The following is a 13,237-nucleotide window of genomic DNA, read 5'->3' as shown; positions in this document are numbered from 1 at the left end:
TTAGATCTTGTTTTCTAGAAAAAGCTGTCCTTCATATGGATAGCCGATCTATTATTACCTGAGTTGTTTAAACAGAGAATAGGGGAAACTAACCAAAGTCTTTTTTTTTTTCAGAGACTTCACTGACTAAGGATTCAACTGATTCACTAGGATACCCACGCTGCTCAAACATCCTGCTCAACAAGTCACATTCCTGACGAAAGTCAAACTCAGGTGTAGCCATCCTAGCTGCCCTAATTAATTGACCTTTTACTATAGACTGCTTCTGATGAAACAGGTTGCAGCTAGAGAAGTGTAAAAACGAGTTACAATATGTATGTTTTCTGAACATCTGGGATATATATCCCTTATTGACCTTATCTTTTGACAATTTGACATCTAAGTAATCAATTGCATCTGTATGGAATGTGGATGTAAATACAAGGAATTCAGTTGTAGAATTCAAAAAGGAAATGAATGTTTTGGCCTGTATATCATCACCATTAAATAGCACAAAGATATCATCCAAGAAACAGGTGTAAAAAATGAGGTTTGCCCTGGAGTGCTCAGTTTTTAAAACAAAAGTTTTTTCCCAATATGCCATTACCAGATTAGCAAAACTGGCACCACAGGGCAACCCCATAGCAACACCCCGTTTCTGTAGATAAAATTCCTTGTCAAATAAAAAGTAATTATTTCTAAGGATGATGTCCAGTAAGGACTCCACTAAGGTGATTTCATGAGGTTGGAGCATCCTTAGATCTAAGCAAGAGACTATCCCATTCTATCCCTTCTGAGTGTGGAATAGAAGTATACAAATCTTTAACGTCAGTAGTTAATAAATTGTAACTAGCATTAAATTCCAATTTGTTAGTACTCTCTAGAAAAGTCCACGAATCCTTACATACTTGTGGTTCTGACACAAGGTATTTTTTCAAAATACTATCTACCACCTTGGCACAGGGATATGTTATAGAACCCCTCCAGCCTATCAATGGTCTCATGGGAGGGTTAGACACATCCTTGTGGATTTTAGGTACCCCAAACATAATTGGGATTTTCAGCCAAGGCAGAGATATAAAATTGTATGTATCGATGTCAATCGTAGCCTCTATGAAGAGGTCATTGAAATAACCTCTAATCTGTTTGTAAGCAGTATTAACTTCACTCAGGGAAGCTTTAGAGTATGCATCAGCATCTAATAGATTACGCATTCTCGTTATATAGTCATGTTGGTCAAATACTACAGTCCCCCACCCATATCGGGTTTAACCACCCATACATTGGCATTGCTCAAAGATTGCAATAATAAATTTTCATTTTGGTCCACATTATTTGACCTTTTCGGTGGAAGAATGTTCTGAGAGTTCAACAAATGTCTAAGGTCTAATTCACAGACCTGTTCGAACATCTTCAGAGTAGGATGTAATGGGGGGTTGTAGGTACTAGCCACCCTCAACCCATGATCACCAGAATTATTATTGCTGAATAATAAGTTAAAATTTAACTTCCTCACGAAAAGTTTTAAATCCATAACTGTTTTGACTAGGTTGAAGGGTTTATCAGGTACAAATGTACTGCCTTTCACCAATAAATTGACCAAAATAGGGTCAATAAAAAAAGATGAAAAATTATAGATGTTGAAATCACCGTCTCTATTAGTAACAATATTCAAAGCAGGAATTTCATTGGTTGTTATTTCCTGCATTTGAAATTGCGTTGATTGCTCTTCTGATTCTGTTGAAATGATCTGTTCTTTGGGATCGCCCCTGTAGAATTGCTTTCTGAAAATTTTCACAGTCACTGTTAATAGGGGTACTTTTGTTGTTGATCACTTGTTGGTTATGATCATGGTTGTTGTTGTTGTTGTTGTGGATCCGTTCACTACGTCTAATAACAGCCTGATTATTGTCACCAGGCTGATCCACATTATTAGGTTGTTGTACAACAGTAAAAGATTTAATTTTATTAGAAATTTGAGCAAGAGACGGTTTAGGGTAAGCAGACCCATTATCGTAGGCTAGTCTGTCCCTTTTCATCTTTTTGATTTTATTACTTTTCAGCCTGTCCAACAGCTGATTAATGCTTGAAAAAGAGCGGTCGTAATCATACTTATATCTAAAAAATTCGCCATCTATTAGTAATGGATTAAGAGATGGTGTATCCTGTGTCGATATTACACCAGGTCAGCGTACACCAATCAAAGCTCGACATACGGACATAATTGACACACCTGAGTCTAATATATTAAGCAACAGTAATGAAAGGCTTATTGGAGCTCCTAATCTTAATGAGTGGATCAAGGATACCTCTACGTTTTGCTTTGTCATGGTCCGACCAGGAGCAACCGGCCGATATTAGCAATGGACAACAGGTTGGTGTCACTGCTTTAAATGAGAAACTTAAAATTCTTGCCGCCAAGTTATTAAAATTAAAAAAGTTGCAATTAGAAGTGATGTATTTCAAGGAGTGCCTGGACCAACGTATTGTCCCGAAAGGGTTGTGTACTTACCGGTATCCAACCGGTTTGGTTCCAGACTCAGTGTTTCATTTAGAGCTCAATTCCTTGTTCGATCAACAAGGATTCGATCTAATGCAACTTATGATTAAACATGATCACTCACAGATAGATGCTTTGTCTTGTGAAGTTTCAGCTTTGAATAATGATATAGTGACTAATGGCGAATTTTTTAGATATAAGTATGATTATGACCGCTCTTTTTCAAGCATTAATCAGAGAGATTGGATAATGCACAACGAGATATGCATGACTGTATACTTATTTTTAGTTGTATATATATATATATATAGTAGACAAATTCAGTGCATCTGTTTCAAGACAGAATTTTCAGAACTTTTAATGGTTCTTACACTTTACATGCCTTGTCATTGCACTATATTAAGGGCATAAAGGTATCAGGCTGCCAAGTCCAACTTTTTAAATGCGAGTAGAAACAAATCAAAGCAGTTGAAATGCAGTTTGCCCTTTTTAATATATTTCACATTTTGCCAAGTATTCGGTTAAGTGTTAAGGGAGGGTGGAATCTATGCCTAGCAGCACATAACATTGTATGCTTTGTTTATATGTAATGCTTAGTGTTTTGCCCTTTTCAGCAGATAACCTTGTATGCTTTATTTATATGTAATGCTGAGTGTTATATTGCTCTTTTCTGTTTTCTTACTGTAGGCAGAACAATACCAAAAGAAGAACAGAAAGATGCTTGTGATTTTAATACTTTTTGTTTTGGTCGTAGTACTTACTGTTGTACTAATCGGTGTCAAGATGAATTAGGACTTCTTCCATGGACATTTTTGTGAAGAAGATAAAAGGACCTGCCCTTTTCAACAGCTGCCTTCAGATAAATACATCACCAACTTCAGTGACTGCTGTGCAGTGATGCACAAAATTTTGTCATTTTTGTTTTCATAATCATGCCATTTTTTTCTGTAGGGGAGCATGACTTGGGTGCTTTCAGGAAGTGGAGTTGAAACCCAACTGCATTCATAAATCTGTCATCCAAAGTACTAATGTGGCATGGTATCCCTATTGATTGTTTGGACTGTGCTGCAGTAAGCATCTTCCTAGCACTCTGCTACCCACCATTCTGGGGGGTTTCTTAAGGTGTAACAGTGCCTCTTGTACACTGTTTTACCAATATGGTGAGCAGAACATGAACTGTGCTTTGGCTGTGGGGAGATATTCATTGGTCTGTTTTCACCATAGTAACTAAGCTGTTTAAAGTTGATTTGGGGTAAATTATCTTTGTCTCTTTACAGTGGTGCATGCAGTGATTGAGGTGCTAGGTACTGTAAAGGTTTTACTGTGCAGCAGTTCTAAAGACATGTAAATTCTTGTCTATATGTATTGCAGCTTTCATTCCAAATCCTTTGCTGTCTCGTCATCGGGCGCCAGCTGTTTGAGGTGTTAGTGAGGGTTTCACAGAGAAGTATGACTGCATTGTGCTGTTGGTCATTAATTATTAAAACTCTAGAATTGGAGGAACAGAACACATGTCCTTTACAAATTTGTAATTCTTGGTCACTTTTTGGAAGAAGAATCTATATTGTATACTTTATTCACACTGGAAAGCTATGCCTAATGCACAGCTTTTGAAACTTGCACACTTTAAATAAGAGCAGAGCTTTAAAATCCACATGTAGCAGTTATTGTGTAACTGCTATAACGTGGATAGTTACCAGAAAAGAGTAGTATAGCTGCTAATAAGCTTCATTCAGTAATGGTGGGCTTGATTCCACCAGTCTCTGTTTGGATATTTCGTAGCTTCGAACAAGTCACTTTGCTGTATATTGCCCCCAAGTTGGCCCTGAGATGCGAAAGCTGGGCCTAGTGAGTTTGCCCTTTTAATAGATATTTATAAAGGAGCTCATTTTAACACACACTCTGGTTTTAAAAAATGTTAGGTTGAGTCAGTCGCTCTCACATTCCCACCATATTTTAGTATGTCTTTTAATATTCACTGTAGTCCTCTTGTTCCTTGTATGTAGTAACCATTTCTAAAGGTGGAAATCTGCAACGTTTTAATTTGCTACCTCATGAGGCGTACTGGGGCTGCTGGCATGTAGCAGTGTACAGTTTCTCAAAACAGAAGTTTTATATTCTGTGAAGTTGTTTGAACTGTATCACAGCATCCCATTTGGAGTAAATTAATGGTTTTAGATTTCATCCAGTATGTAGCACTGCTTGCTGTCCATAGTGTGTGTGCTGATGTCAGACATTTTTCCAAATAGCTCTAGACATACCTATACTTGTGCACACACATGGCACAAGCTGGTTTGTAATTCCATTAGTGCGTCTGTTGGCTGCACAGATGCATAAACTACTTTTCCCTGTGTATGCTGCTATATCTGTATCTAGCTTACCTGCACAGATACATAAGCTAATTCCACTCGTGTATGCGGCTTATATCTGTATCTAGCTACCTGCACAGGTACATAAACTAATTCTCTGTGTATATGCAGCTATATCTGTATCTAGCTACTTATCAATCCTCACTCAGATTCATAAACTTAGTCCTCCATTCTCTGGGTCTGAATCTTGTTAGTTATCTGCTGTACAGATTTGTAAAGTAATTTTCTTTGTTTGTATATATTTATTTTTTCATTGTCAGTCAACAGTGTAGTTAAAACGTATTGCACTGCAACACATTTATCAGACAAATTTATTTTAGTAGTAGTGACAGAAAACCATTTTCATTACATTCCTCTTTCTGTTTGAGGAGCACATGCCAGATATGTGCACGAGTCAGCTTAACATACACTACTTCTTGAGTCTTTCATGTTTTTCATTAATGACAGTAGTCCATTGTGTCCATGTAAACTTCTTTCCAGAAGCTGACAGTTGAAACAGCAGCTTTCATGTAGTCAGTTTAAGTGCAGTGATCAGGCTCTGTTAGCATTTTTTAACATAGCCTTGGAAAAAGGAAAATATCCTTTTTTTCTCCCAATTGTATACAGTCATCAAGTTAGAATAATTAAATGGGGTGTAGGGGTTCAGAGGGTCTTCATCCTTGCAAAAAAAAAAAAAACACATTTGGATTCTGACTTTTGGGGCTTTTTTTTAAGTTTAAAAGGGTTTTTGTAATTTTTTTTATCCCACTGCCTGTTGACCATCTGCATCTTCCCAAACTGTCAACCCATTCATTTCCCATCATTGGAGGAGAGAGTTGTCAACCAATTAGTTTTCCATCACTGAAGGTGAAAATGAGCTGGGAGAGGTCATCATGCAAGCAGCCATCGGGGTAGTTCGCTCTTTTTTCTGGTAACAACGCTAAACATACACTTGGCAAAATTCCAGGGACAACAATGCAATGGGCTGAACAAGGAGCTATCTCCCTCATTTCTACAAGGGATGTGTCTCCAAGCATCCTCCCCCTGGAAGCACAAGACATGGTTCCTCAGATCTCAACCAAAGTAAATCACATGGACTCCTGTGTCCCAAGTGCGTTTCTTTCCCAAGAATGGTCAACATGACACATCTCTTCACTCCTTCCCCTCATTTGTTGGCTTCTTCAGTGCATGGGCCACTAAGTGAACCCCAGTTACCTATTTATAGTAAATGCTCCATCCCTTTGCTGTATGGAGCCAGGCAGTGTCAGGTTTCCAGATGGGAGCCTTCTTGCAGTAAGTATGTGACTATATTTATAATCAAGCAAATAATTAGGTTATACATGGCAAATGTTACTGTGTAATTATGGATTAAGCTGCTTGATTTTTAGTTGAAGTCTGTAATTTTTATAAACTTCCCATCTGCATATAGAACTGAAATGACTTTTCTGGGGATTCTGCATTTTCTACCTGTGTCTTGCAGTTTTTGCTGTATGCTTCACTTTCTTCTCAAGCTCCAAAAATGTGTGTTTTGATGAATTGATGTTGATTATCCTTCATATTGTCTGTAGTGCTGCGTTGAGAGTGTATGTGCACTTCCTGTGATGAGTTTTTGGCCCTCTGTTTAAGATTAGCTATTCTGCCTTGTCTTCATTGAGTGCAGGGATAGGCTCTAGCTACATGTGATCCTGAACTGGATTAATTTGGCAATCAGTGAAGAAATGGTAGATGAAGTTCTGGAAGTACAGTCTTACATCTCTCAGCTGCCATCACCAAGTGCATCATAAGGTTTAGCTCTTAAAAACCCATGTTGCTTCATAGAGAAGGCAGTACCCCACTGAAATTTAAAGCATACATTTGTAACCTTACGTAATGCTTTCATCATTATCATCAATTCCCCTTTTTCCCTGTTTTTACATGAGGTTGGGAGGTTGCTTTAACTGTTGCAACCTTTTTTGATTCAGAGCCACTCGTCTTCAGTTACACCCAACTTTTGCTGGTCTTGTTGCACACAGTCCATGCCTCTCTTAGCCAAATGCCCTCATCTTCTCCTGCTGTCACCCTGTCTCTCCCAAGTCTGATTTACTGAATTATCTTGTGGTTTCCTGCTCATGTGGCTAAACCACCATAATCTGTTCTATGTAACCTCTGCAAATGGGTCTACTTTAGCTTCTGCTGTGATGCTCTAATTTCATTTGCTTCTTAGTGTACTTCCTACAAACTGTCTCAGGCACTTCATTTCCATCACCTCAGTCTTTTGTATTTAGCTAGGTAAAGTCAAAGTAACTTTATTGTCATCCAGCCATAAGTGTACCATAGTTACAGCTGAGCGAAATTTCATTCCTCCAAGCTCGTGCACAAAAAAAAAACATACAGCATAACACAACAACGTAAAACAGCATATAACAAGAAACAGCAGTACACTTAAACAGCAGCAATGAAGATCAAATGAAAGACCAGCAGCTTAAAAACAAACAGGATACATGGACTACTGTCACCACCCCGCCGCCAACTCCATGCATTACCATCAACATTTTAAATCAGTCCCTTCATCTGACCATGCTCTTCACCCCAGACCTTCCAACTGCCATCCTAGTAACATTCACACCAAAGCCTTTCCTTCCAACCCTCTTTCCATCTACAGCCTTCACAACCACTTCCACCTGCAGGCCCAAATGGCCACACCATCATCAGAAACCAAAGATCTTCATTCCAGCACTACCTATCTTCACATTCCACCTTCCAGACCTTCTCCTTCACCATCCACCACATCTCAGGATCAGACAATCCATTTACCTAACCCTACAAAAATTCTGTTCCCGCACACTGCATCAGCTTGGCTCTCCATTGCAGACCCAACTTCCAGGGCTCCAATGTTATTTTCCAAAAAAAAAGGTAGTAATTCTATTTAGGATACCATAAGCAATTTCTTCCGCAACAACCGCTCACTCGACAAGAAAGAAGACTCACCACATAGAAACAAAAAGTGCATATTGGGAGCCGGAGAGGCCGCTGCCGTACAAGGCGCCACAGAGCACTGATCTGTATGTACCTTCTTTAGACTCTGTTTTGGAGAGCACTGTCTGGTTAAGTGATTTGCTTAGTCACGCACTTAGACAATGGAGGCTGAGGGAGTCAAACCCTACGCCACTAGATCACAGGAAGTAGATCATTAACAGCTTCTTAATCCTCTGCTCCAACTGTCAGACACCTCCCTCAACTGCTCTGCCTACACTGCCAGATTTCTTTGCCATACAGAGGCACTGGTTGCATGACTTTTTTGTATACCTCACTTTTCATCTTCTTTAAAATTCTTCTGTCACATACTACTCCTGACACTTTGCACCATTCATTGCAGCTCCTCTGATTTTAGTTCTGATCTTCTTTTTCAGTCTTCCACCACGTCTTTCATCTACGTGAAGAATTTAACCTGTTCCACTAATTTCCCTTCTGTCTCAGTTATTAGCTTCTTCTGATTCTCCCAGTTGCTGCTGTGACGACTGCAGTTTCAGAACTCAGTTTCATCCTGCATACTTTGTTTTGCATTCCAGTCCCTTATCATTTGCCATCATTCCTATTGAGTCTACTTGTAGTGCTACCTCATTTGTATACAGCAGCTTTGTTGCTCTATCCTGTCTGACCAGTTTGCTGATGTAGTCCACCACCAGTATGAACAGAAGTGAGTTCTGAGTTAAACTCTTGTGCAACCTCTGATTTTAACCTTGAGTCTTATCAGCTCATCTTTCAGCCACAAGAACATGTTAACCTATTCCACTAATTTCCCATATGTCCCAGTTATCAGCTTGTTTTGGTTTCCCACAGTTGCTGCCATCACCATTGATATTTCTGAGCTCCATTTCATCCCACATGCCTTCATGAAAGTTTTTAGTCACTTGATTTGGTAGTACCATCTGCCAAAACCTGCCCGGGTGATTTCATATTTTTGACTGGGTAACTAAAGAACTTGTGTAGTATTACTACAGTGGGAAGTTTACCATTTCCCTCAAGTTGTTATGGCCAGTAAATTGTATTCAAAGCAGAGGTACTGCTGTTTGCATGTTATAAGTGTAGGGCTTCATCAACCATATGGAGGGAATGTTTAAAATGTGATGAATGTCTGATGACTCAGATGAATCTATCTGAGCACTGGTGCATTTCAGTAGATTGTTCTAGATCCCACTTCACTTCTGTATTTTGCATTTTCATTCTTTGGTTAGAAATCAAACAATTTTTCTCCACCTGTGGCTCACATTGGTAAAAAAAAAATGGTTTAGCTATTTATTGATTTATAAAGTGTCTTCACTGCTTTTAAAAATGAAGAATAAAATGTTTATTGGTAGTTTCATAATAAAAATCATATGACTCTGTAAGATAGTTCTACTACACAGTTGCGCTTTATCTTATTCTACATCAGTTTTTATAAATAGCTCTGTTTATGTCATAACAGCGGTAATTCATTCTGTGCCTTCTCACATTCTGATACACACCATTTTAAGTTGGCTTTAAAGATGTATACCGAAATGTGTGTTTATGTGCATCAGTGTTGTAAGTTGTCTTTATTGTATTGGCATGGTGGAAGTACAACATGGCTGGCACCACTCTGTAGACATTTGTTTTGATTCCCACATCTACTTTTATGCAAGTATTAAAAGAATTTTAAGGACCAGTACAGACAGCAATTAATAAAAAGTAACTCATTTTTTTCTGTTAATATCATTTTTTTGTATAGTTTCTTGATCTTCTGTACAGTATCAATATACCATGATCACTGCATGAGGTGTGTGTTGTTTTATAATTCATACTACTGCAGAAATGGCCTTCTTTAGCAGAACAATTCCAGTGCGGTTTTGTTTTTCATCTAAATATTTTTCCATAATGAACCCTGTAGGATCTTCACAGTATAGGATTCATTTGCCCATCCTTTTATTTCACAGTATTCTAAATAGCTGCTTTAAGAGTCTTTGGAGAGAGACATTATGTGCAACTCCCTAGGGTTTATATTCATAATCTCAACAGACTTAAACTAGCCCTTTTATTTCAGCTACAGAGTGTACTAATTAGGCTGCTTTTCTGAAAGAATATGCATTTCTTTAAACTGTCTTCTCATATTTTGTGTGTGTGTGTGTGTGTGTGTGTGTGTGTGTGTGTGTGCGCACGCACGCTAGAACAGTTGGGTTTCCTCTATATTAACCTTCAATATCCTTTTATCTGTACCAGCTGAGCTAGCTTCTCCCTGAAGAATAGTAGAGTCTATGTGGCTTTTCATAGTAAAGATCAGAGCTTAAGTTTGGTCAGTCGGTGCCCTGTGTAGTTAACAAACTGCTGCCCACCCACCCCCACCCCACCCAACAGCTGGGAGATGAGGACAAAAAAAAAAAAAAGATCTTAATGAAGTTGAGTGCAAAAAAGTCCTCTGAATTGTAGCTACTTATATGAATCCCAGTATTGCACTCATGCCTGATAGGCACGTGCAGCTTGCATCCCCTTTGTCCCACCCTCATTAAAGTATTGGCATACAGAAATCCCCCAAGGCTTGTACATACCCCCCCCCCCATGTGGGAAGAAGGCAGGGCTTATAGGTGCATTGCTAAGTGGCTAGGTTTTACACCATAAGAAGTCTCAAATGTTGTGGCTAATAAGATGTAGGAATCATAGAAGGTAAGTGTCTAAAGGATGAATTCCAAGATTTCATTCGAGCTAATTCACTTAGGAAGTCAAATAGCATGAAAGTGCCACTCAGAGAAATGGGTAATCATGTTTTATTTACATATGGCAGTGTAGAGAAGAGAAGATTATCGCAGGAGAAAATGTGTGTAGGATTTTAATCATCCCTTAAATAAAAGCAAACCTTTTGTCTTGCCTGAACAGAAGCCTTTACCCATTAGCTGTATGCACAAAAGCACAGGTTTTACCCATTCGCTTAGATACAGTGAAGTACAAGCCTCTTGCCTATTAACTCTGCACATCTTGCTATAATCGAAACACCTGGAAGTCGACATAAGTAATGTCGACCACAAGAGATTGACAGCACAAATAACAGTGTACGACTTGTACATATATGTATGTTTGTATATATGCGTATGTATCTCTGTGTGTGTGTGTGTGTGTGTATATATATATATATATATATATATATATATATATATATACATATATACACACACACACACATACACTGTGGTAAATTGTCAAGTGCCTGGAATGTTAACACAACATTGAGTGTATATCAAAATCAAATGGAAAACTCCCCTGCTAATTGTGTGTGTAGATTTTATATATGCACTTTCGCAGAAAAGAGCTCGCCTAATTACGTTTCATTGAAACGTAATTTTGGTGGGTCGAGGTAGACCCATATATATATATATATATATATATATATATATATATATATATATATATATATATATACAGACATTTATATATATATATGTGTGTGTGTGTGTATGTATGTATATATATATATATATATATATATATATATATATATATATATATATATATAAATACATCACAGATTGCACTACAGCTGAGAAAGGGCAAAATCCCACTCCCTGAGGTACTAGGATCTCTATGTTTTAATGTTTTGGTGTTGTGCACTTAACATTTTGCATGTTACCTTCTGGGTATTCAACAATTTAACATAGATCAAATATAGCCTAAAAAATCCGCACACAAAGCTGAAACCAGTGATAATACGTCGGCAAACAGTTTTTATTTAACACAAGGTTAGCGCTTTCATCTGGTGTCAATCACCAGACTTCATCAGACAATATTAGAAATCACAACCCTTCTTAAAATACTCTTTCCAATTAAAACATCAACCAGTAGAATAACCAATGTATTTAAGCACATCATTGCATCACTGAAAAAACTTTTAAAGCAATACTTTCCACTTTTACTTTGTTGCAGTTCATAACCTTAAATATAAAAATATATATTTTTTAATTACTGGGATAATACCACAATAAATATAAATGTTAAATGTGGACTGGGTAGTGTTTACTGGCAGTTGCTGCTTGACTTCCCCAGGAAAGAGGCACCATTTTCATCTTGACCATGGAACAGACTACCGGTCAGATCCCTGTTATGTCATCAAAAGAACAGATTATCGAACGGCATTTTTGTCTAACTGTTCTTACTGAGATCTCATTATGGTAGGGATCAGGAAATTTTCCCATTCTCTACTGTAGTGCGATCTCGGAGTTGGTACGTATAATTAGCAGTGTGGGGGGGGGGTGAGTGGGGTTCGATGAATGACATTTTCGATGAAATGCTATTTGTTGAACTGATGGTTTGATGGTGTAATATAGACCCACTACCGGTCACATAGCTGGTCTTTCTTGCAGTCACAAAAATAAAAAATTAAGCAGCCCTTGCCACCACAGCAGGTTAGCAGTTTGCCTCAGCTGCAAATGGGTGAGACTGCAGTGGCCATTTGTTGTACCTCAGGCCACTCATCTTTTATCCCAGATCCTCTGGTGTAGCACCTGCAGCCACTATGGACTGGGGGTTAGCCACATTCCCTGCAGCTGTTGGGGTCCCTGTCAGTGGGCAAGGGAGTCGGTCCTGAGAGAGGGAAAAAGGAAGTTTCCCTGTTGTGTCAGAATGCTGGCCCATTCCTGGCTGCCATTAGTAACACAACTGGCCCCATTTTTCCTGTCAAAAAGAAACAAAAAAACAAACGTATCTACTCCTCCTCAAATATCTTTGGATAGAAGTAGTTTACTGGATCTGGTTCAAGGTTTAATTCAGGCTGTTGATCCTTCTTATTAAGCAGATCCTGGTAAAAAAGGGATTCCCCTTTTCCTTTAGATATTCAAGAGTCTGAAAGTGAACAGGAAGATGAGAAGATACCATGTTTATTCCTCAGATTTATGATTCAGCCTCCGAAGAGAGTTCCCTTTCTTATTCTCCCTGTCATGGTTTCTTTCTCTTTTTCAGAAACTGCTGCTAGAATGTGCCACTGTTTTCAGTGGGAGAAAAAGCTGAGGTTTCTCAGTCCCTCAGAAATGCTAAGTTGTTACAGAAGGATTTTGTCTGCTTTAGAGGATGTGTATGTTACTACTTGCAGTTTTCTTGCTGGCCCTCAAAAGGCAGATAGGATGCATTAACGTTCCTCAGTATTTTAAATTTTTATGCACTATTCCCAAACGTGGCCCAGCAGCTATACCTTTAGTTGATCTTACTCTTGCTAAACACTTAGTTAATTCCAGTCCTACTCTTTCTGATAAGGATGGAAAAATTGATTGGTATGGGAAAAAGTGTGTATAGCTGCAACTTTGATATTCAGAATTTTGAATTGTCAGTCTTGTATGTTAAATTTGTTGGGATAAAACATTTCTCAAACTTTCACATTCATGTGCAGTTCCTTCTTGTGAGGAAAAACCTGATTTAAATAACAGTTTCTTCTATT

At 38.3% G+C, this 13,237-nt stretch overlaps 1 protein-coding gene across 1 annotated transcript in view; it reads left to right on the top strand.

The window, feature by feature from the left end:
- STX16 (syntaxin 16) overlaps window positions 1-9,523 on the top strand; it is a 379,775-nt gene extending 370,252 nt beyond the window's left edge. The window contains exon 11 of the mRNA XM_044089972.1: window positions 3,167-9,523. Within this exon, the coding sequence (XP_043945907.1) occupies window positions 3,167-3,271 (105 nt within the window). The 3' untranslated portion in view covers window positions 3,272-9,523. The remainder of the gene's footprint in view (window positions 1-3,166) is intronic.
- The last annotated feature ends 3,714 nt before the right edge of the window (window positions 9,524-13,237 follow it).

The sequence above is a fragment of the Protopterus annectens genome, chromosome 12.part0 (assembly GCF_019279795.1).
Source record: "Protopterus annectens isolate FY-2018-M chromosome 12.part0, PAN1.0, whole genome shotgun sequence".
Classification (NCBI taxonomy): domain Eukaryota; kingdom Metazoa; phylum Chordata; order Ceratodontiformes; family Protopteridae; genus Protopterus; species Protopterus annectens.
The sequence above is the reverse complement of the archived record's forward strand: the minus strand, read 5'-3'. Positions and strand labels throughout refer to the sequence as shown.